The 24,542-nt window shown below is 41.1% G+C and overlaps 1 protein-coding gene across 3 annotated transcripts; it reads left to right on the top strand.

Annotated features, from left to right (window-relative positions):
* The first annotated feature begins 537 nt into the window (after positions 1-537).
* usp7 (ubiquitin specific peptidase 7 (herpes virus-associated)) lies at positions 538-24,273 on the top strand. 3 transcript variants are annotated; one of them, XM_083896346.1, is made up of 31 exons: positions 538-896; positions 4,487-4,591; positions 4,805-5,003; positions 5,969-6,107; positions 6,450-6,538; positions 6,650-6,758; positions 7,089-7,219; positions 7,598-7,652; positions 7,751-7,831; positions 8,114-8,204; positions 8,294-8,376; positions 8,520-8,629; positions 9,276-9,453; positions 10,125-10,269; positions 10,436-10,566; positions 12,298-12,432; positions 12,660-12,761; positions 13,081-13,186; positions 13,567-13,659; positions 13,781-13,848; positions 14,011-14,111; positions 14,834-14,987; positions 15,076-15,143; positions 16,341-16,449; positions 16,849-16,926; positions 17,044-17,144; positions 18,211-18,310; positions 18,751-18,870; positions 18,968-19,039; positions 19,147-19,237; positions 21,704-24,273. In XM_083896346.1, exons 1-31 carry the CDS (start codon positions 806-808, stop codon positions 21,808-21,810), a joined length of 3,342 nt encoding a protein of 1,113 aa, XP_083752472.1. In that variant the 5' UTR covers positions 538-805; the 3' UTR covers positions 21,811-24,273. The 3 variants fall into 3 exon arrangements, with proteins under 3 accessions (XP_083752472.1, XP_083752470.1, XP_083752471.1); XM_083896344.1 differs by having other exon boundaries at positions 692-896; positions 16,347-16,449; XM_083896345.1 differs by lacking the exon at positions 538-896 and adding an exon at positions 1,976-2,034.
* Positions 24,274-24,542: the final 269 nt, after the last annotated feature.

The raw sequence follows: 24,542 nt of genomic DNA, 5'->3' as shown, positions 1-24,542 counted from the left end.
TTCCTCTCCACAAACACTGGAAATGCAATGAGGTACCGCGTTTAGTAGTTTATTGTTTTTAGCGGCATTCTAGGGTACACTGGTTCATGTCGGGCCGTGGCAACTCTGTCTCCGCTAACTTCAAAATTAACATTAGTGTTATTCCGCATTGGAAACTGGTTTGAATGGATAGCCTTTTCCTCCACTCTTCCCCAGACGAGGGACAATCGGAGGAGCACACGGACTGGGGATATCGCAGGGGAAGTTGTTAAGTGAATGTGTATTGCAAATGAACCTTTGTTTTCATTGTTGTTGCACCTATATAAATCAGTTGGCTGCCCCGTGTCAGGTAGCTTAACGCTAGCTATAAACAGGGTATTTGCTCGTCAAGGTGCAGGTCGTGCTGAGTTGTCTTGCTGCCCCACATTTCCCGGGGTAAAGCCGGATAGGTTTAGCTAATTTCACTGGGCCTCCCTCCTCGGAGACCTGGTCCATCCATTCATCTCCCCGCCGTCAGAAAGCGTGACTCGCACCCACTTAAGGCGCCGAGATTGGGCGAATAGCGAGCAAATACGTCCGCGTTTCTCTACCCGCTCCCCCGCCGACTTCCCCTCCACACTCCCCGGCGCTGACAGCGGACAAGGCCGAGGTCGCGACAGAGCAGGCCCGGCCTCCGAGGCTCGACCTGTCCACCCCACCTCCGCATCCTACCACACCTCACCAGCAGTCCAGAACTCGGTTCCCCACTGAGCCGACCCTGGACAAGGTCGAGGGTGAGAGAGATAGCAGGGAGCACCGCATCACGACCACAACAACAGTTGCCAACATGAACCACCACCATCACCACACGCAGCAGCAGCAGCAACAGAAAGCCGGCGAGCAGCAGCTCAGCGAACCCGAGGACATGGAGATGGAAGGCAAGTAATGGTCCCAAGAAGGTCCAACATTTTGTCGTTTTGTCATAGCTCGCAGTTGCAGGAGAAGAACACTGATGTTTGTTTGTGCACGCGAATCCCACTTCACAGTAAACATCAAGGCCCTAAGCTAGCTCGGATAGCCGGCTGCTTTTTTTTGCTGATGGTGCGTCCGTTGCAGCATACTTGTGTGGAGCTGACCTCATTTAGCGATATGAACGAATTGAGCTTTTATTATATTTGCAGTATTGTATAAAAATAGACGAGCCACGATTCTGTGTGTGTCTACATTGTGAGATGTGCACTACTCGCATCATTTATTCAGATCGGTATTTTTCCATATATAAATACTCGGACTTTGGGTTTGATAATGTTCGTCTGCAATATGAAATGATAAATCTGTGCCAAATGATCACGGTTTAGTTAGTGTCCACATGTAACAATATAATTCCAGGCCCATGGATTATTGGATGTAGGTTAAATGTTTGTAAACAATGTGTCTTACATGGATCAATCGCTGGGCAAATTATTCTTACTACTTTTGACTTTTCTGTGAGCTTTGGGTTGATTTTAGGCAGTTATCGACAGGATTATCCCTCACCAACATTCGCTGTTCAATAAATAAATAACTGGTGGTTTGGTTGGCCTTATCGGTTAAACGTTTTTATATGGTATTTTAAATACTGTTCTGACATGGAAACGGTACGACAGTCTCTTCAGATAATCCATGTTTGCATCGTGTCTTGTACATTTTAATGCGGCCCTACTAATTTGCTGTATGAGCTGACCATGGGACTAAATCGGCCAGTTTAGCTCTTAACGGGTGAAATCAGCAAATCCGACTTATTTTTATTATTTAGTGGGGACCACAACGTATATATTTTTATTACCATGTGTGGAGTAAAACTTGATGAGTATTGCTAGCCGGGGAGCTAATTGAAAGCTAGTCAATTAGCTCCGAGCCCCACTTAGTTACTTTGAATGGCTGGGTAGCATGCTAGTTAGCTGGTCGGCTAATGCTCACGGAGGGGGTGTGTGGCGTTCCAAAATGGTGGCTTGTATTTTGTAACGCTCGATTCGTCTACTACTTCAGTGTTGGGCCTCGAATGTTTGCCTCACCTCATCTAGATATTTTCCTCTGGTATGCTGTAGCTATATAATGCTCTTCTCTGGATTGTTGTTTACTCTAGCATTAATTCTGACTGGTGAGATGGTGCCGGTGATTCAAGCTAATGTTGGCTAATGACGGCCTGCAGATGAATCTGTGGCTAGTGGCTACATAGCTAATGCTAACGCAAACGCAGATGCGTCAATCCAGATTTGGCAAATGCAATGTGCTGTAACGACTCTAACAATTGAACTGCAGACTGTGGCCTGATTATGCACGCTAGGCCCCATGTTTGCGCAGTTGTGTGTCTCATAGTCTGATGTTTGACGGTGTCTAATGTGAGACGTGTGGCAGCGCTGCCATGTAACGGTAGTCGCTGCTGCGGTAAGCCAGGCCCGTACTGGGGCAGCGCGGGGATTTGCTGCTTCATTGTATGTAAAACCAAACGGCATGGAGCTCGCCATTTTTAATGATCTGTGTTTTTGTTTGTCCGATTTGGAGTCCAGGGCCACTCCTGTTGGCGCTCAGCACCCAGAACACGTAGAACACCCCACCAACCTGCATTTTAGTGGAGTTATTACTGATGTCAACATTGGAGTGAGCAGAGGCGCGGGGGAGCCCTCGGCATCACTGCGTCATTTAGTCCTGCTGATTTTATTATCTGTTCACAAACGCCTTGCTTGTAATTCTGTAGCACATAACATAGCTGTATATATTTACTCGAAAATAATTAATTTGATGTATGTCCATATGTCATTTCCATTTTGCCATCATTCATTGTAATATTTGTTTAGAATTAACAGGTGCACACATCAGACATCCTCACCCATGACTTGCATGCTCATCTCTTTTGGGTTCTCTCTTACAAAGTACTGCAGCCTCATCAGTCCAATCACAACAAGTTAACACGATACACTTTATTGTATGTAACTGTCAAACAGCATTTCAGCCTTAGTGCCACCAAGATGGCAGGGTCGCCTCTGCAGTGACAACCTTGTATTTTGTTTGAAGTTTCATTTCATATTTGTTCAGTTAAAAGACTGCATGGCAAAGGCAAACTGAGTTTGCGCTTTTCTTAACTGTTGAGATTGTAGTGCATTCATAGCAGGCATTCAGATCAATTACTCTGCTGCATATTGGAATCATTTATGTCACCTGATCTTTTAAAACACTTGTGATCACAGACCTGTTCCAGAAACCAGCCTAATTTGAGTGACTACAAGTTCTTCATTTTGTGGGTTCTATATTACGTCGATTTCACTGACCGATGCTTTCGTAGGCCAGTATTGTGGACGGTAAAACACTTTATCATTGAGTTGACTGACAGGTCTTATTAGCAGGGTGTAATCCACTTGGGGAAACCAGGTCAGTATCTCATAGAACTCAGTCAGCAACATCACCTTGAGGCACTACAGTGTGTGCAAGTATAGTGGGACACTAGAGACATGCATACAATGCAGAGAAAGAGACGGGATGATATAGCAACGATGCACTTGTCTAGGTGGTCATATCAGTCCCGTTGCGGCACGTTTGTCATCACAGCATCTAGGCAGATATCACTCACGTTCAAAAGTCTGCTCAAAGCTTTTGTTTCTATCATCAATGGGTTTTTGATAGGCAGTGCCGTACATTGAATCATCCCATTATTCTGGCATAATTGTTTCCCTCTGTGCTTTTGTGGATTTGTTTGAGCGATGACTTACAGTGTAATCCTTCATTGTGTCTATAATTACCCAGGCTATTGCAATGTTGCATGGTCGTTTTTTCCTGCATACACATGCACACACTGCCTTTTTGTTGCCCCTCTCTAGCACCGACTGGGGAAGACAACTTCCCATGTTGTCTCAGTAAAAACACAGGAGATGGAGTTTAAGAATTACTTGGAAATATAGGTCTGATCTTGATTGATGCCATTTCTTACCTCTATTTTGGATTATAATTAGTTTGGGAAGCTAAGACATCTTTTCAAAGTATTGTTTTCCTGTTTTAATATTAATGTTATTTGTACAGTTGTTACTGTTATTATATCATAATTTCCACTGTTTTCTAAGGTTGTAATCTTCTATGTGTTGAGCTCTTTTCTTCAGCTATTGGTCATCTAATGGATGAGATCAGTGCAGAACTTTTGTATGCATAAATCATGATCATTGATCGGGTGACAACAGTGTTTAAAGTCCCTATGTGACGCACTTATGGCTCGAGTACTGCCGAACTGCACAATTCCACATCTTCTAATTGTAATTGTTGGTGCTATCAACGTATGTCTTTGAAGAATTCACAAATGTATTGTTTTATATATGCACACGTATAGGAATACAGCACAACTGATTCATGCTAAAATAAATACATGTAATGATGTACACGCATCTTTTGATGCCAAATTTGATTGATCTCAGAGGATATTTTTTTAATCGTAAACATTTTCTATTCTCTTACCTGAGGTCTAACTACACCGTCTTATTATGTTGTCTCTCTCATCATATAGCTGGGGACACTGATGATCCTCCAAGAATCCCAGCCAACCCAGTGATCAATGGTAACATGGCCATGGCAGATGGACACAACAACACAGAGGAGGACATGGAGGATGGTATGTAGGACGTGTACAAATTGGAACACACATCTATTGCTTTTTCAAAATTCTGGTGTAGGCTTGATGTATTTGTGTGAACGGCCCAATTAAAGCACTTGTGGAGTTATTAGGCTGCACACGGCATGTCAATTGAATGTGGAGGTAAACGTTCACACCTTTATCTGCCATCTCCCCCGCCCCCCCCCCCCCCCCGACGTGATCGTTTGACAGACACTAGCTGGCGATCAGAGGCAACTTTTCGGTTTGTGGTGGAGCGTTTCAGCCGCCTGAGTGAGTCGGTGCTCAGCCCATCCTGCTTTGTCAGGAACCTTCCATGGAAGATAATGGTGATGCCACGCTTCTATCCAGACCGACCACACCAGAAGAGTGTGGGCTTCTTCTTGCAGTGTAACGCAGAGTCAGACTCCACGTAGGTGTCTTCTTTATTGGATTGGGGGGGGGGGGTATTGGCCATAATATAGCAAACATATGTCTTTGTATTGTCCTGCACACACTCATTTTCAAAATAACAAGAGCAGACGTAATTGCCAGCTTAGTAGTGAAGACATCTATTGTGTCTTGTGAGTTTATGATTGCTCACTGATTGAACAGTATTAAATGTCACTATTTATACAGACTGAATACAGTCGAATTTAGTTTAGACTTTGATTAGGACATATACTGCTGGAGATGCTATGTCATCATTTCTAATAGTGTTTGGATTATGTCAAACGTTGTCTGTAGTATGATTAGCAGAGAGCTACACTTACTGTAAGTCCCATTAGACCATCAAACCAGCTTGCATTTTATGTCTATCATGTCTTTTGGGAAATTTCTAAATGTCGTTAGTTTTTTCCTTTATCTAAAGCTGCAGCTTAAGTGTCGGCAGTGAATTCAAAATTCCTTTAAACATCTTGGCGTCTTCTCTTGCTGGTGTCCTTGACTTGTGGATATTCGATAGGCAGAAAGTTTGTTTTCTGTCCTTTTATGGTCAGTTAGTCTTGTGAATTGTTTGAAAAGACTGTGATTTTTTTTAAATTAATGTTTTGAGTCGTCACTTTGATTAAATCTTTTGACCTTATCTTTTGCTCAAGGAAATCTGTTTTTGAGAATAATTTTAAGGTTTAATGGACAAAACGTGTTGTACCTCTGCCAAGATGTATGAAAGGAAGTAATGCCCTGCCATTCGTCAACCTTCCTATTCCTTTATGCCGTTTCATAATAAAACCATGAATCATGGCCACAGAAGTTTAATAACATCGTGTTGTTGCATGCATGTTGTTCCAAGGATACAATTTTTAATTATAGGTAGAGTATAAAAGAAATTGATGCTATTACTCAAAGTTGTCATATCATATCACGATGGTAAGAAAAACCTTGTCCCTGGTGTTTCAGGTCATGGTCTTGCCACGCACAGGCCATGCTGAAGATCATCAACTATAAGGACGATGAGAAGTCCTTCAGTCGCAGGATCAGTCACCTGTTCTTCCACAAAGAGAATGACTGGGGCTTCTCCAACTTCATGTCCTGGACTGTGAGTACAAAATGAAGACGATTCAAAAATGCTTACGAAGGAATATAATAGGCATGACATTTTAAAATTACTTTTAAGATCATAAAAGGTGCTAAGTTCAGAAAGCAGATGGTCACTGTCAAGGATCACCAAAGTTGTGCAGTCTAGTAAAGAAGACAAAAACAAAGAAATCAAACTTCAACTTAATCTGTTGATACACTGGATAAAAGAGGTTGTGATGACGTGGCTGTTTTATATTGACACATTATAATGGTACCTTAGTCATTTGTCATAAATGAAAATAGCAAATATAAAGTTCATGCTTAAGCTTATTTTAATGATTTTGCCGGTGCTGTGTTTTAGGATGTGACCGATCCAGAGAAGGGTTTCGTTGACGATGACAAGGTCACCTTTGAAGTCAACGTCCAGGCAGATGCTCCACACGGAGTGGCGTACGTAGCGTTAACATTTTCTCTGGGGTTTTCTTCACTGGTCATAGGACTCGTGCTCACTGTTTTGGTTTTATGAATTATTCTCAAAGTTGTTTTGTCTTTTATCAACAGCTGGGACTCAAAGAAACACACAGGCTATGTTGGACTAAAGAACCAGGGAGCGACCTGCTACATGAATAGCCTGCTACAGACGCTCTTCTTCACCAACCAGTTGCGACGGGTAGGTTTTCGTGTCTGTGTTGAGATTTAGTCCTTACTGTAGTCTCTTTGTTTGCATAATGTGTTTGCCTGTGTTGACTTGTTTTCTCATCAGCGCTTACATTCATGTTTGCATTTATACTTTTTGTGTAAATGCTTTCATGTGCAACACTGACGCGTTGTATTTGGAACCAATTCAGACACTACATACATACACACACACACACAAGTTTGTGCCCTGTATCTCTGTGGCTTTTCATTTTAAATGAAATGTATTTCTTCACAGAACTTCAGTCCGAGTATAATTTCCTGACTCTTCTATTTGACAAATTGTTGGTGTGAATCCTCGCAGGCGGTGTACATGATGCCCACGGAGGGCGATGACTCTTCCAAGAGTGTTCCCCTGGCACTGCAGAGGGTTTTCTACGAGCTGCAGCACAGCGACAAACCCGTTGGCACCAAGAAGCTCACCAAGTCCTTTGGGTAGGTTACAATAAAAATCATCGCTCTGAGCTGGGAGAGCTGCTGTTATACCCATAATTACTATTTTTCTGTGTGTATTTTCCCGTTGCTATAAACTTCAAACATGGGGGAGGAAGTGCGATACTTTGTCAATTTGAATACCATCAGAAAGACATTTTTTTTTCCAATTTAAGACCCATTTGTACAATTTTGTCTCCTAAATTGCTAAAAAAAATGACTCATGGGTCCTGCGACTCCCTCTTTGAAACCTATTACCATCACTGTTTTAGGTAACTGATGTAGACAAACTTATGTAGTATACCTGTATTACCCTTGCATGTTTTTCCTTGATCCCCAATTATTATATCTAACTCCCTGCTGTTTTTGTTTCATGTGAAGATGGGAAACACTAGATAGTTTCATGCAACACGATGTGCAGGAGCTGTGCAGAGTGGTGAGTTCTTTCACAATGACCTTGTGTCTGAATGGTGTTCATGTATGTGTGTGCTGATTTAGTGACGACATCCAAAATGTCTGTGTGTTGTCTTTCAGCTCCTGGACAATGTGGAAAATAAAATGAAAGGCACTTGTGTTGAGGGAACCATACCTAAGCTCTTCAGAGGAAAGATGGTGGTATGTAAACCTCTTGCCTTCATGTTTTCAGTCTCATTTGAACATGTTTTTCATAAAATACACAATGGTGTCGCTGTCAAAGACGGGTTTATTTGTTGAAGGCAAAGGGTTTTGTACAGTGATGAATTCAAGTCATCAAACTTAACACAGGATGTAGATTGGAACAAGGAGAGTTTGAGAATAAGTGGTGATTAAATCGAGAAGTTGTCCTCCTTGAAATAACATTTTGTCTCGGTTGATAAATCATTGTCTGACATTTGTGTGTGTGTTGTTACTCCACAGTCATATATTCAGTGTAAACATGTGGACTACCGGTCAGAGCGGATAGAGGACTACTATGACATCCAGCTTAGCATAAAAGGAAAGAAGAACAGTGAGTAGCAACACAACATGATGGTACCTTGACACTTCTCTGTCATTTGTATTGCCGTTTCCTCACTCATGTTCTCTGCTTATTTCCAGTTTTCGAGTCGTTTAAAGATTATGTTGCAACTGAACAGTTAGATGGAGACAACAAATATGATGCAGGGGAGCATGGCCTGCAGGTGAGCCTTCACACCGACTGTAAACCAAATGAATTATATGGTTTGAGAAGTGTTGACAAATGGTTCCAAAATGATGGGAAGTGTTTTTATTCTGATTTTTACTGAGCCGTCCTGACCAGATGCCTGATATGTTTGCACTACAGGAAGCAGAAAAAGGAGTGAAGTTCCTTACTTTCCCACCAATTCTTCATCTGCAGCTGATGAGGTTCATGTATGACCCACAGACTGACCAAAACATCAAGATTAATGACAGGTAAGGCACCAGGCCTCACACTGTCTTGACATATTCATCCTTTGTTTTTATTTTGCACCTGTGCCAGCTGTGGACTGAGATGTTTTTGACAGCCCTGCTCAGACAAAAAATACCCATCACTGTCACAAACCACAATGAGGTTATAGAGAAAGTTTGTTCCATATTGACATACAGTAAATGAACAGCCTATTTTTGGAAACGGTATATGAGCTGTCTGATAACAGTGCCGATCTTCTGACTCTGAGAAGTAGATTGCCAAGTTTCCTTAAGGCCATACTGTGCTATGTGGCGAGCTAATGGTGTTTTAGCATCCATTATGATAATGACGCTTCCAGAACACACACACAGCCAACTAGATATCCCACACAACCTTAGTCAGCGTTGTGGTACTTTAGTTGCATAAACACACACTCCCGAGTGTGTGGAGAAGACGTGGCAGGTGAAAGTAATCAAGACTTGACCTTCAGTCATAATGTCTCTTTCTCATATATTTGTGTGTTCTCTTTCACTCTTTATTCTTCCCATTTACTCTTCTTCTCTACATTTCTTCCACTTGTATCTTCACTTTTCTCCAATCTCATTCCTCTACCCCTCAATCACTCCTCACACGCCATCATCCTCACTGTTCTCTCGTTCTTTTCAATAGGTTTGAGTTTCCAGATCAGTTACCTCTGGATGAGTTTCTTCAGAAGCCAGACTCCAAGGACCCGGCCAACTACATCCTGCACGCAGTGCTGGTCCACAGTGGGGACAACCATGGCGGTCACTATGTCGTCTATCTTAACCCAAAAGGTGACGGCAAAGTGAGTGTCAAGGAACCAATAGTGAGAAAACCTTTTTTTTACTACACATTATTCACCAAGCATTCTGTGGGTGGGTTTTGATGGGGTTGATAGGATTCATATTGAGGTTGGGGTTTGTGCACATTTGTGCTATTAATGTAGCAACAGCTGTGTGTATTTTTTTTTGTATTATGCATACGTCACAATGTGTAAAAATGTTAGATCCTAAGAAATTACATTGGTATTTGCCAAGGTGTTCACTCAACATTCACAAAACCTTTGTTGAATCGGCTACATAATAGAAAATTGTGCCTTTCAGAAATGGAATATACCGAGTTCAACTGGTCTTTCTGAACACTAAATGTCATCTCCAATTCTAAAGTTGTACCCACACACCCACTCGCAGACACCCTCATCCACTCCTACACACCTGCTATACTCTCTCTCAAACACACTATTACCTTGTAATGTTGTTATTAGACACGGTCAACTGGTTGAGCATCCTTGCACTAACATTTGAATGGCTATTATTATGAGAGTTTATTTGGCAAATGAGCTTAATGTATTTGCCTGTGAGGCTCGATTTTAAAAACATGACAAGATGACTCCACATAAACGGTTGTCTTAAGTGCACTCTCGTTTTCCCTTTCTCCTTTCTTTTCACCTCTTCTATCCCCTCCTATTCTCTGTTGTTATTATCATTCTTTCTGCAGTGGTGTAAGTTTGACGATGACGTGGTGTCGCGGTGCACTAAAGAGGAGGCTATAGAACACAACTATGGTGGGCACGATGATGACCTCTCAGTACGCCACTGTACCAACGCTTACATGTTGGTCTACATCCGCGAGTCCAAGCTCAGTAAGTGACACATTCCCTCTTTAATACTGATGATGTCAGACCCTCAACCACTCAAGCTAATGTGTACTTAAGTATATTGAGGCATGTAGGAAGCTTGTTGTTGGAAATGTTTCATTTCTGTTTTTCCACACTTGATTCTCACTGGCGCTTCCCCGCTGTATCACAGGTGAAGTGCTCCAGCCTATGACTGACGTGGACATCCCCCAGCAGCTGGTGGAGCGTCTGCAGGAGGAGAAACGAGTAGAAGCGCAGAAGAGGAAGGAGCGCCAAGAGGCTCACCTCTACATGCAAGTCCAAGTAAGTTAACACAGGTTTCTCTGTATTTTTTTTTATTTTTTTATTTCTGTCCTTGCTAAAACTAGAAACCTATTTCCTACTGTGGTTTCCTGTCTGTAAAGCTTCAATACAAACTATTTGTTAATTTGGTTGAAGCTATACACACATTATTGCATTGTTGTGCTTTACTTTCATACATTTTCAGGGTGGCAAATAGGGCTGTGTATTTGCAAGCATCTGGTGATGTGATGTGTCCTTATAAAAGGGTTATAGCAAGCAAGGTGCTGTATTTTTTTTATATTAAGAAAAACCCATTGTTTTATATGTATCACCATTATATAGTAAGAAGGAGAAAAGAGTCACATGGCTGAAAGTCTAGCTGTTAGGGGCTTAATTAAAATACAAAACCCCTGTCAGAAAACCATTGTCATGTATTTCTCATATATCGATGCAGCTCTTTAAAGAATCTTATCGGTCTTTATCACGTCTTGCAGTATTGAGATCTTTATCACGTCTTGCAGTATTGAGATATTTAAGTGCCTCATTATTTTCTTACACCCTTTAATGTGAACAGAGTGGACCCTGACAGCTTACACACTGTTACTGAAGGAGTGCTTATTGGCCATCTGTAGGGCTGAAACAATTGGTCAAATAATTGGTTACTAAATTAATCATTAATTTAAACAATAACATTTTCTGAATCCATAAACAAAGACATTGGTTTGTGGACAAATCAAGTCATTTGAGAACATCATGATTTTGAGGTTTTTGGAATCGCTAATCGATGATTTCTGACTTTTTATGCACCAATCGATGATTAAAGCCTAAGTCATCTGCTCTCTTTTCTTCATCTACGTCCCAGCTCCTTTGTGACTCTTCTGCTGCGCAAAGCAGTCATATCCAGTTTTTGAATTTTGCTGATGACAGGAAAATGAACATAATAGTTTTTAATGTGTCTGTTAGACTGAAGGCCTGTCTTTTAACACCAGACTACTGAAGCAACTCTAGTTTGAACTGTTCTCAGCAGCAGGTTTCAGTTCTGAACATTGTGTGCTGTTGTTGCTTTGGAAAAGTGTGTATTTAAGACTTAACACTACTTAAGCAAGTGACAGCTATGTTCCTGTTTGAGTAATGTGCGTAATGTTCTTGTGGTTTTAAAATATGTGGTCTTGAAATCATCAAGTCACATTTTTATATTAAGCTGAAAAGGACAAACTAGGACATAACTGTTATGCTGGGCATAATCTTAACTGTAAAAAAAACATTTTGCCATCACTTGTCATGTTCTGGGTCTTTGAATGTTGTTTATTTGCCAATAATAACTGAGATCCATACCTAAATTGCTCTCAAATGTCCATGGAATAGCGTGCACTGTATTGACATTAAAAGGGCACTGCCGTACATTAGTTTTGAACAAAAACTCTCTGCGCTGGGAAAAACAAGCTCATTAATTAGAGTTTAACTTCACAGCACACACCTGTGACTCTGATGTGATGGGAAACATCAACTTTCATTTGCATTTGTACAGTAAAAAGTGGCATTTTTTCTTTCCCAAACCCTTAACAGAGAACTCAGAAACCCGATGCCATCATTAAATGTGTCACTGTACATAAGCCTGCTCAGCTCAAGGCTGCCCGAGCCCACATTAAACACTGAACTCCACATTTACTCTTTGTACTTTGTTGTTTTGTCGAATTTGTTCACTTTTCCTGATCCTCACTAACTCCCTGTGGTCATCCCCCCTCATTACAGATGGTTACAGAAGACCAGTTCTGTGGTCATCAGGGCAACGACATGTACGACGAGGAGAAAGTAAAGTACACCATCTTCAAGGTCCTGAAGAGCTCCACGCTGCAAGAGTTTGTCCAGAACCTCTCTCAGACAATGGTGAGGGACTCTTGAGATTTTTTTTATTTCTTAGAGACCTTTTAGACCTTTAAAGTTAAGACTTAAATGTCATGTCTAATCTGTACTCAAATTCTGCTAATCTCATACCCATTCAGTTAGTCTTTGAGTCTCCCAAGCAGATTTGGGGGAAAAATATACATACAAATATACATGAACATGAACAAGAAAAGTGTTGGGGTGGAAACTTACCCACTGATGTGTTGCAGGGCTTCCCTCAGGACCAGATGAGGCTGTGGCCCATGCAGGCCCGGAGCAATGGGACCAAGCGTCCCGCTATGCTTGACTACGAGGCCGACTGCAACAAGTCGGTAAGTATCACAAAAGGCTCTTTTAGTTTTGTGACGCAAACCTAAAATGACATAATCATAAACACAGTCACAGTTTCCATTTCATTTGACTGTTTTGTTGAGTTAAAAAGAATTTCAAGTCTTAAGAAATCCTTTAAAATGTCCCTCATACAGTTATGGTGCAACTTTGTTTTGAATCTTCAGATTTAGTTCGGCTGGGAGGAAAATAATCGATAGTACATTTCATTTTTAAAGCCATTCTTTACTCTGTGTGCTTTACCACAAGCTCCTGACTGCATCGATGCATACACCAATTAATGTTTTTGGATGTCTCTTTCAGATGATCGACCTGAGTGACAATGAAAACCCCTGGACAATATTTCTGGAGACAGTAGATCCAGAGATGGCCGCCAGCGGAGCCACGTTACCCAAGTTCGACAAAGACCGTAAGTCTCAGACATCTCAGCCCTCACTGTCTGACTGTTATACTTGGTAATATCTTAGGATTTTGAGAATGAGTGACTTGCTGTTTTTCATGCCTCTTTGCATATTGCACAGGCACATTGCAACTTGAAATACCCAAAATGTTGCTACACCGGACATGATCCCTATTTATGACCGTTGTTCTCACTGTAGGAACCACTGACGAATGTAATGTGTGTTTGAAATGTGAGTTGCTCTACAAAGTGGTTCACTTTGCTTGCAGTCATGGTCATTAATTCTCTCCTCCTGTGGAGAAAGGTGGTCTATTTTAAATCTGAATATTCCTTGTGAAGACGTCAGACCTGTTGTATCCTCCTAAGTGACATTTTCTTCTTATTTCTAGATGACGTCATGTTGTTCTTGAAGATGTATGACCCCAAAACCAGAAGCTTAAATTATTGTGGACATATCTACACACCTATATCCTGCAAAATAAGTGAGTAGTGGCAACTTTATAACTTAACACCTTGTCATAGTGCTGTCTGACTGCAAAGCCATTGTTTTATACACAAGGGATTAAATTGTTTTTTCTGTTGCTCTTCTCTCCATGCAACCAGGAGACCTACTGCCAGTCATGTGCGAGAGAGCAGGTTTTCAGCGGGAAACTAGCCTTATCCTCTATGAGGTAATTCATTTAAATATTCTCACTTTTTTTTTTTTTTTTTTACACACATTTGTGTGTATAGCAACTCTCTTTCTACCACACTTCTGTTTGTAGCTTGTACACGAACATCACCACACAGCTTCACACTGACTTTCGTTACCCATGATTACTTGTTTGTTACAGGAAGTAAAGCCCAATCTAACGGAGCGGATACAGGACTACGACGTCTCTCTGGACAAGGCCCTGGACGAGCTCATGGACGGGGACATCATTGTCTTCCAGAAGTAAGTCTGTGTTTGTGTGTGAGCTAATACATCTCACAATTGTTTTTATTTACATTTTTGTGAGGGAAATATAGTGTTTAACAATTGTATAAAATGCTTGCTGTGCAACACAGTTTATGCCGAACTCAAAGTGCTGTCCAGTATTTCTTTGCTTTTTGAGTCAAGGGGATGCTTTTAATGATTTTAATGGCCAGTTAACACAGCTCGCATCCATCTTCTTGAATTGGAAAACTGCTACACATCTCCTCTCCTCAGTCTCATCCTCTCATCCCAGCAGATTACTTCCATGAGTTCTTATCCTTTTCTGTCTTACTTTGTGTTAATATATCCACTGAAATTCTGAGGAGTTAAATGTTTCTGGAATTTCCACTATTTGTGATCATTTGCGACAAGAAAGAGTGTCATTTTATAATTCTGCTTGTAGCCTAGCAACCTCTTCAAGGCAAGAATGTTGCACCTTTATTCCCCCAGTTGAGGTACTGCCACAGAATGATTTCAAAATGTCTGCTCGTGGTAGAAATGGTAGTCACAGATCAAGATTAACGTGTTCATTCTCTCTGACAACCTGCGTTAACTTTTGTCCTGTTCTTCCTGCCCTCCTCTCCTCCTTCTCCATCTCTCCTGTTTCACAAAATGTACGACTGCCTTTGCCAAATCTGTCTCCTCCTGTCGATGCTCTCCATGTTCTGTTCTTTAATTCCTACCTTCCTCTAATCACGCAGGGACGACCCAGAAAATGACAGCAGCGAGCTGCCTACTGCAAAGGACTATTTCCGGGACCTCTACCACCGAGTGGACGTCATTTTCTGTGACAAGACCATCCACAACGACCCGGGCTTCGTGGTCACGCTGTCCAACCGCATGAACTACTTTCAGGTACGGTCCGTTCAAAAGCGCTTCGAGGAAATCTGACAGCACTGTGTTGAGTCCTTGTGTGTAATGTTTGGTGTTTTGGGTTTTTCAGGTGGCCAAGACGGTAGCACAGAGGTTGAACACTGATCCGATGCTGCTGCAGTTCTTCAAGTCACAGGGGTAGGAGCCTTGTTTCATCCACACAGATATAGACAATTATCCATGCGTCATTATATTGAGTTTCTCAAAAGTGAAAAATCTGAGAGCCCTTGTTTTTTTGGGACAATTTACTTTCTAGAATAGGTTGAAGACGGCTTTGTGCTAGCTATTGTGTAAAAGTAATAACAATAATAACAGTAATTGCTGTGATACTGATCCGCTTTTGTCAATGCACAATGAATGCAGTCAGGACAAATGAATATATACCATTTTGCACATATGAAGGTTTTTTGCTCCTATTTAAAGAGATGGAGATTGATTTACTGTGCCAAATTGCTGACTTGCTGATTTATTTATTTTAAATTTATTTAGATTAGTGCTGGGCACTAAGTTAACGCACAATGCATTTCGGAAAAAGACGCGAGTGACGTCATGTTTACGTGCCGCGACACCAGAGTCCAGGCACCGTTTACCAGTAAGCTCCTTTAGCTGCATTAGCTCCTTTTTATCGCCGGTTAGCACGCCTACAGTCGAACTGGAGAAGTCTGTTTATTAAATGATAAGAACAGCGCTACAAATAACCAGCGTACCTGTGTACTGCGTATGTGTGCCTCTGTTTTTAAAATTTAGCGTTACTTTAGAGACTCATTTTAACAATCCGGAGTCACGCCCGTCTTTTTCCGGTCAGTCGCCATGGAAGCGCATCATGCTTTAACGTGCGTTAAAGTTGAAGCCGTTTACCGCCGCTGTCGCGATAACGTGCCCAGCACTAATTTAAATAAATGATGTTACTTGACACCGCCTTCATTTCACTTCAAAATGTTTACTTAAATCTTAGGATCTCGTTTGAAAGAAATGCCCTGTAAACATTCAACAACATTGTCATCCATGCCTATGACTTGATAACACATATTGTCAGTAGAAATGTTGCATAACCTGTCCCCCCCACCTGTCTTTGTTGTTTTCCTTTTGCTCCTCCCACTCTGGCTCCTTCCCCATCTTCCCCCTCTCCTGCTTCTCTTCTCCTGTTTTTCCATCCTCACCCTCTGATTTTCAACCTCCCTCTTTTTACGCTTTTTGTCCACTTCATTTTTTGCTTCTCTTCTTTTTTTCCACCTTCTGTCTCTCTCTCTCTCTCTCTCTCTCTCTCTTTATTCTGTCATCTTTCTTCCCTCCCCTTCATCGTCCTCCCCCCCTGCCTGGTGGTGTGGTGGCCAGGTACAGGGACGGTCCAGGGAATCCTCTCAGACACAACTATGAGGGAACGCTGCGGGATCTCCTGCAATTCTTCAAGCCTAGACAGCCCAAGAAACTCTACTATCAGCAGGTTTGTGTTTTTTCTTTCCTCCCCAAAGGCCTTCCTTCTTATAAGTATAGTTTGGCCTGAGCACTGTATTGAACCTTGGTTTAAAAATAGGGCATTATGTAGCCATTTTTTTCCAACTGAAAATGTAAAACCAAATAGATTTTTTGATTTTGTAATTCTGTAAAGATTCTGTAGTGTTTCACAGTCGTTATAACTTGAGCTGTGTTTTGCTCAGTGTGGGACAGTGACCTAAGCTTGGTGTAAATGGGGGTGTTTAGAGCATTTCAGTTTGAACTATGACATGCAATGTGAAAACACACTCATTAGAACCAACTTCCCTGATGATAAGAGTTTCAGGATTGAAACTTGATGGGTTTGAAATCATGTCTTGACCTTTTTCCATCTCTCATTTGTCCTCAGTTAAAGATGAAGATTACAGACTTTGAGAACAGAAGGAGTTTTAAATCCATATGGCTCAACAGCCAGTTCAGAGAGGAGGTAACGTAAAAAAAAACCCACAACTTTAATGTGCTTCTTTTCCCCCCTAACGCAATCAAAGATGATGTATTGTTGAAGATGAAGCAAAGTCACGAAGTGTGCTTGTGTGTTTTGCAGGAGATCACCCTCTACCCTGACAAACATGGCTGTGTGCGGGACCTTTTGGAAGAATGTAAAAAGGCAGTGGAGCTGTCTGAAAAAGGCTCTGAGAAACTCAGGTATTCACTCTGCCTGTGTGTGTACAAATCACTGAGTCACTTGTCATCGAAAAACAATAAAGTTGATCCTCCAAGTCCCAGTTCAGACCTGGAAGTAACATCCAACATGAGTGATCCACCCTGAATGTGTCCTCCGATCAGTGCTAGTATGTTAATTTATCTGCAGCCAGAGCCTCGACACTCGCAGTCACCGATCGATGTCTTTTAAACAGCCACATCTGTGTGAGACATCAGTGTGTATTTGAATGATGTCAAGGAAGCAAAATTTGATTGTAGGAGGCCACCACTGGCCAAACATTAAATATCTTATTTCAATAAAGCTTTCAATAAATCTTCAGCGATTCTGGGATTTTCCGCTCTTCCTTCAATAATTAGTTTTTGTAGTGGCCAAAGTACACTTAATTCCGATGCCACTGAAAAGTCTTCAGCTATAGTAAAGTTCTAATTCATCAATCACGAGGGCAAAAGAGAGTGATATAAAGGGTTTGCACATTTATTTCCACTTGCCGTGCATCCAAGTTATGCTCCTGTTGACATGTATCCAAGCCTGTCGAGGATCACCAATGCATAGAAATATTCCTTTGACGTTCCAAGTTGTGAATGATGACCAATAGGTTCCAACAGTAGACGACGTAATCCAATATCACGTAGTGACCTGACGTTCAAAAAACCTTATTACACCTAACTTAGTAAGCTAAAACGGACACATGATGCCCTGGCCTGCTAGATATTCTCAGTACATATATCTCAATGCCTCTTTATATCACAGCCAACAAAGACATCAAAGTGCCCATGGTGCCATTTAACCAAAGGACAAAGTTAGCCACAAAGCTACACATATTTAACAAAAGGCTTAAGGCCAACAGTTGACATTAACTATTTACACATTACAATGTAACAAATAATCTTGTACCAACCACCTGAACGACCCCATACTAAACCCGACATTGGCTCCTACAGTTTTCTTCTCCTAATATATGTATTATCCCATGTTTCAATGTCTTTCCATGAAAATTAGTTTGTATTTAATGTTAATCCTTCCCCTCTCTCTGCCCCCTTTCCCCAGGCTGTTAGAGATAGTAAGCTATAAAATCATTGGGGTTCACCAGGAGGATGAGCTGCTAGAATGTTTATCTCCGGCTGCCAGTCGCACCTTCAGAATAGAGGTAAGTGTGTATGCCCGAGTCTTTGTCATTTCCTTCACCGCTTAACAAACCAGACACTCGTGCATTTTTCTGATACCGATGTTTTTTTTTTGTTTTTTTTTACCCAAGCAGTCACTTTTCAACTGTTGCTTGCAGGACTTCCGTGACTTTAAAACAGGTTTAATTATTATGGATAAACTTAACACCAAGTTGAAGGACTGACCACAATTTTTTTCATTTTAAAAAATAAATAAATAAAATCACAGTTACAAGTTATTTGCTAAATTTCCACTACAAGCACCATTTCCGGTGCTAACTTCCTGCACCTTAGTGGCTCTTGTCTGGTATTAAATGACCACGCATTATTAATATTAGGTAAATGCAGAGGACGTTCGATACCCAGCCTTGGTGATTGACCCCTCCTCTCTTTCTTGACTCGTTTTTTTTCTTTCCTCTTTCAGGAGATTCCGTTGGACCAGGTGGACTTGGACAAGGACAGTGAAATGTTAATCCCAGTCGCTCACTTCCACAAAGAAGTCTTTGGGACCTTTGGGACTCCCTTCTTGCTCAAGATTAGACAGGTGTGTGAGAGTATTTGTTTTGCATGTGTGAAGGAGTTTGCTCATCATAACGTACTGCTCGGTTTACCTCTTTGTTCCTCTCTTCACTTATTTTCAGGGCGAGCCCTTTCGGGAGGTGATGAGGAGGATCCAGACCATGCTGGACATCCAGGAGAAAGAATTTGAGAAGGTACAATGAACTTTTCTGAATTAAGTTTTCTGTATTCAGATTAATTTTAACTGTTCCCTGGTATCTTTTGGGTGATGACGCGTTTTGTTGTATTTGTTTGTGCTTAGTTCAAGTTTGCGATTGTGATGATGGGGCGGCATCAGTACATCACTGAGGACGAGTATGAGGTCAACCTGAAGGACTTTGAACCACAGCCAGGTATTTACTGCTACTGCTGCTCCCTGGAAGGACTGGCAACATATAACATAATATAACCACTGCTCCTCTTATTGTTACGACTCTCATGATAGGAACTAGTAACTGTGCAACAGGGTTAAACAATGTGTGTAAAGGCACAGTTTAAGTTACTGTAATTGGTTGCATTTAAACAAATCAACTTAATTTGTACTTGAGTTACAGTCCCATATTATGCAAAATCAACTTTTTAATCATTTTAATCCTTATATTTGGGACTCTGGAGGTCCTATCAGTCGCCAAAGTGTGAAAAAGATGACTCACTCATGTTTTTGTGGTCCTCAGTCTGGAGGAGATAAAACACGCAATGTTGACTCAAAGCCACCGATATTATAATAATCTCAAAGATAACAATAGGATCCTATTCGTTCCAGCCCACAGCTTGGGCTCTAATAAATAAATTCAAAGGGCTGCATTAATTTGCATGTATATCTTTAAACAGTAGCGCAGGTATAATCCCGCGCTCATTGGGACGCTAAATTCCTGGAATTGTTGTCTCATGGAGCCCCAATTTGTCCGTAAAACACGCGAGAGTGCTGGCGAGGGCAACGGTATCCGAAAAAAATGGAAGTCCGCAAAAAATTCTACTCTTGGCTCCACAGTACAGCACAGAGTTCTACACAAACTTCCAGCCTCAGAGGATTTATCTGTCCAGTGGATACATGTTATATATATGACGGCAGTGTGCCTGCTAGAGCCTGCAAATTAACACTTTTCCAAATGCTAACTGCTGTTAGCTCCCAGTAGCCTCTGTGGATGATGTCATTTCCTGTGCCTTAAGTTTTGTTCTAATTTTTGCACTCTGCACAAGGCCCCTCTGCATTGTCATTGATCATTCAACAGTAGTATTCAATCAAATTGATGCAAGTTGGGGTTCTGGTAGATGCTTTAAGTATTTATATAGAAACAGATACTTATCACAGTCTTGATGTGGCCTGCAGAGGAAACGGTAACCCTACACTTCTGCTCACAACAACATCATAATATTGGGAAGTAAATAATTGATTGTTCATATACGACGAATGAATGCCAACTGGGGAAGACTGCAGTCTGTCGCCTTAATGAGGGTTTGTTCTCACACCCTCAGTGCGTGATGCGATGAAAGTCCTAAAAGCAACGGAATGAATTTGGGGAGATTTACTTGGTCTGATGCACTTACTACAGATAACTTGCCGTGATTTGGTTTTTCCAGCTTTGTTCTCACATGGGCCGACTCTGGGATTTTCAGAGCGATTTTTTTATGACCATTTTAGTCCTGACCTGAGTGCAGCTGGACACAGTTTAGCAAACATGCTACAATCGAAGATTATTCTTTCTGATTATTTAAGCTTCTTAAATGTGAACATATATATTTTTTTGTTTCTTTGCTCCACATAACAAAGAAATCATTAAAACTGAATAATTTTGGTTTGTGGACAAAAGAAGACATCCGAGAACATTGTCATTACAACGTTTGACGTTTTCTGACATTTTCTGACATTTTATAGACCAAACGATTAATCGAGAAAACAATCAACAGATAAATCGATTACAAAAATAATCGTTGGTTGTTAATTGTAAAGTTGCACATCTCTACGTTCCTACTTACTGTATGTGGGCAAGGACAGAGATTCAGTTGCAAGGAAGGATTAAAAAAAAAAAGCTACATTCCCACTGTTACAAGTCATTGATTATTCAAAAGGACTTTGAACCTGTCTGTAAGAATAAGTGACAGCGACTGCACATTGTATGAAATGGAGGACACCTCTGCTCCTTTCCGAGGTGATATTGGAAACTGCAGTGGCCTTCACATAACGGATAATGTTTTTCTTTTTGTGTAGCAGCGCATTCACTTTCAAATGGTAACTCGTTTGTCTGTCCGTGCTGCTGTAGAAACATGGCAGCATAAGATGACCGCTCTAGTACTCTGCACAGTGCCCAGCCTGCCAAAAATGTCCACTTTTAGCTTAAGTTACAATATGCATCTGCTGTGGCATCACGGCTTCTGCATTGTCACATTTATTCCAGTCCACAGTTGCATCTGTTTTTCTGCTGAGATCTTAAATTCATGATGGCGCTGAACCACTGTGAAGTGCTTTAGAGGTTAAGGACTGGACTCTGTTGTGGACTGTAGCTTCATGTGTGAAAAATGATGACTCATACTCCCTCAACCACTCTCCCAATCGGAGCATAGTCGTCTTAAAATATGCCCGAAAAACCTGGTCATTCGGTATATGTAGGTCGTCGGCTGCCCTCATTTTGGTGGCACATTTGCTTTGCTGAATCAACTGAAGTGTGTAACCCCCCCAGATCACAACACTGCTCTCATATGCTGGTGTCGAAGACGCTGTTGGGGCGATGTGTAATCGACGATAATCTACGTTCACTGCTGCATTTCCTCATGCGTCAAAAACACACTGACGTGTAATGACACTTGTTTTTAAATCACAGGTAACATGTCCCACCCGCGCCCCTGGCTAGGGTTGGATCATTTCAACAAAGCTCCAAAGAGAGGTCGCTACACCTACCTGGAGAAAGCAATCAAGATCCACAACTAAAGCAGCGCGCCCCCCCCCCCCCCACCCCTTCCTCTTTGTCCTCCTCCTCCTCCTCCTCCTGCTCCGCCTTCCTCCCTACCTTCTTTAACACACGATAACCACAGACTGTAACCAACCGTGTGTGAGAGACTTTAGGTGTGTGTATGTGTGTGTGTGTGTGTGCTCATATGTATGTATGCGTGAGTGTGAGTGTGCGCGTGTGTGTGTGTTCATCACTTTTAACACCCTGCCTGGACACCTCTACAGCTCTACACCGGCACTGTCTTCAGCGATTATGGATTGCTGCAACTGATGGATTATACTTCAACCACAAAATAAACTGCACCAACCACTTCCTGACTGTTTATTTTGTTATTTTTATTTGTACTTTTTTTTTTTTTTTTTTTTTAAACATTGTCCTACGTTTGGTTGGTTTTTCCTCTGGCTTCTCTACCTGTTGACTGCCTGGTTTCTGTTGCTCATCTGGAAGGAAGTAGTCGAAATGTAATTGGATTTTAAAAGACAAAAGGAAGAGGGGAGAGGAAGAGTGTGTGTTTGTGTATATGTATGGATATATATATATGCACACATGCATTTGTAGTTCCCAACTCAGTGTGTTGTTTTTTGTCCCCTCTTGCCTCACCCACTGGCTTTTTTCCCCCCTCGCTTCAGATTTGTTCAGGGTTTTTTAATAGTTCTTTGAAGAGGTGTCATGCTGCTGCTGTGTGTAGAGTTTGATGGAAGGATGTTTGCAAGGACTGACAGAAAATTAAAAAAAAAACATACAAAAAAAAAAGGAGTAGAGTGAACTTTGGTCATTCTGCAGAAGAACCGTTGCAAAAATCAGCCGCAATCTGGACTCCATCCTGAGGTTCATGAGTTGCGCTGATCTGGTGTGTGTATTTTCTGCTCCCTTTCTAGTACTATATATTAAAAAAAACAAGTATTTCCTAGTTTACACAGTTCTTTGCTACTTAGTTTTTGGTTGGAGGAAGAAAAAAAAAAAGTATAAGTTTTTATTTGTTTCTGCAGATCTTGTATGATAAGTTAAAACTACAGCATCTCTTCAAAAATAAACGTGGGAAAATGAGCAGGGAAATGTGTGTGTATTTCATCTTGCACGTTGGCACTTAATGTCAGAGGTTTCTCAGGACTGGCAAACGTATACACATATGTTGGTTGTGGATGGTTGTTTAGTAAAGATGGAAACACACGCACAGACATCGCTCACTTGATTTTTCTCTCTCTTTTTGTTGGGGAGTTTCTCAGTCATTCCTCTGCAAACGCAAACATGCAAGCCTCGTCTCCTGCCCACGCCCCCCTCCTTCTTCTTCTCTCTTGTTTGAATCTGTCGCCTCCATGTGGTTGGGAGCAGTAACTGCGCTGTGCTTGGTAGTAGGGAGCTGCAGACACTAGAGCTCACAGGTTTGAGGATCGTTTAGAGACAAAAACCAGCATTGTAAGAAACACTTTAAGCCCTATGAATTTATGTTTCTTGTTTTTTTTCTTTTCCGTTTTCTTTTAAAGCACAGATGGAATGCTCCCCTAATAGCTATAGCTGGCTCTGTAAAGACAACATTTAAGAATTGTATATTTAAAAATATGAACATGTAAAATTAAAGAGAAACACGCCTTTGTTGTTGGGTACAGAAGGAGCCAGGTGTTCATATTTCTTGTGTGTAGGTTTTTTCTTTATTTTGTGTTCCTGATGTACCATTGATTTTTTTTTTTTTTCTGTTACATTTGGATTTTTTTGTTTTCTTTTCAAAACTAACTGCATTGGTTTTTGTCATGTTTAAAAAGTGCAGTACAAAGATGACCTGCAGAATCACACCTTAATTTGATATTTTCCAGTTAAAAATCCTCAGTGTAGCAGCAGTGTACGACAACTATTCCTGTATATTGCCTTTTTGCTGGAAAAATGTATGTTGAATAAAATTTTCTATAAAAACAAAGCCATTAACCTTTGCTGCTTGTCCACACCAGGGAGACGAAACACATGGAAGTTTTAAGTTGTTTTTTTGTTTGTGTGCTCATCTCTTTTTTTGGGCGGAACATGGGTTGGATGATGGGCTAAATATCACGTTATGTCTTGTTTTATTATTATATCTTAGGCTAAAGACTCCAAAAAGGTATATAGTTTGCCTAACTCCGATTAAAGCCGACCAAAGGCGTCTGAAACCCTCTTCAAAACGTATGTTTTGTTATTCAATAACAAAGTCCAGACTATTTTCAATTTAACAGGTACAATATAATACCAAAAAATGCTTCGAATGACAATGTTAGAATGTCATGGAGTCCGTTGTCGCTGTCTGAATGTGCCACAGACGATGCCGTCCTCGAGAACATATTATATGAAACGGAACGTCATTGAATGTATACGTCGCCTACTTTTATTGAAGAAATAACGACATAAAATAGTTAATATTGTGTGATAATTCAATTCACAATGTATTCAGGAGGATCAAATAGATTATTGGAAAAGCAGCCTTAAAGATACACTATATGGACGAAAGTGTCTGTTATGACATTAAAATACATATACATTACTTTATTACGGAGTTGATCCCCCTTTTGCAGCTATAACACACTTCTTGGAAGTTTTCCCTCAAGATGTTTGAGTGTTTCCATGGGAATTTGTGTACGTGGGGCTGGTCCATATTTTACGTTCACTTTAAAGATACAGTAGGTAATTTGATTAATTATTGCATTTCTCTGCTCCACAACCCAAAGCATATGCCCACTTTTTTTTT

Source organism: Microchirus variegatus (genome assembly GCF_963457635.1).
Source record: "Microchirus variegatus genome assembly, chromosome: 10".
Taxonomy (NCBI): domain Eukaryota; kingdom Metazoa; phylum Chordata; class Actinopteri; order Pleuronectiformes; family Soleidae; genus Microchirus; species Microchirus variegatus.
This window is presented reverse-complemented; position numbering and strand designations above follow the sequence as displayed.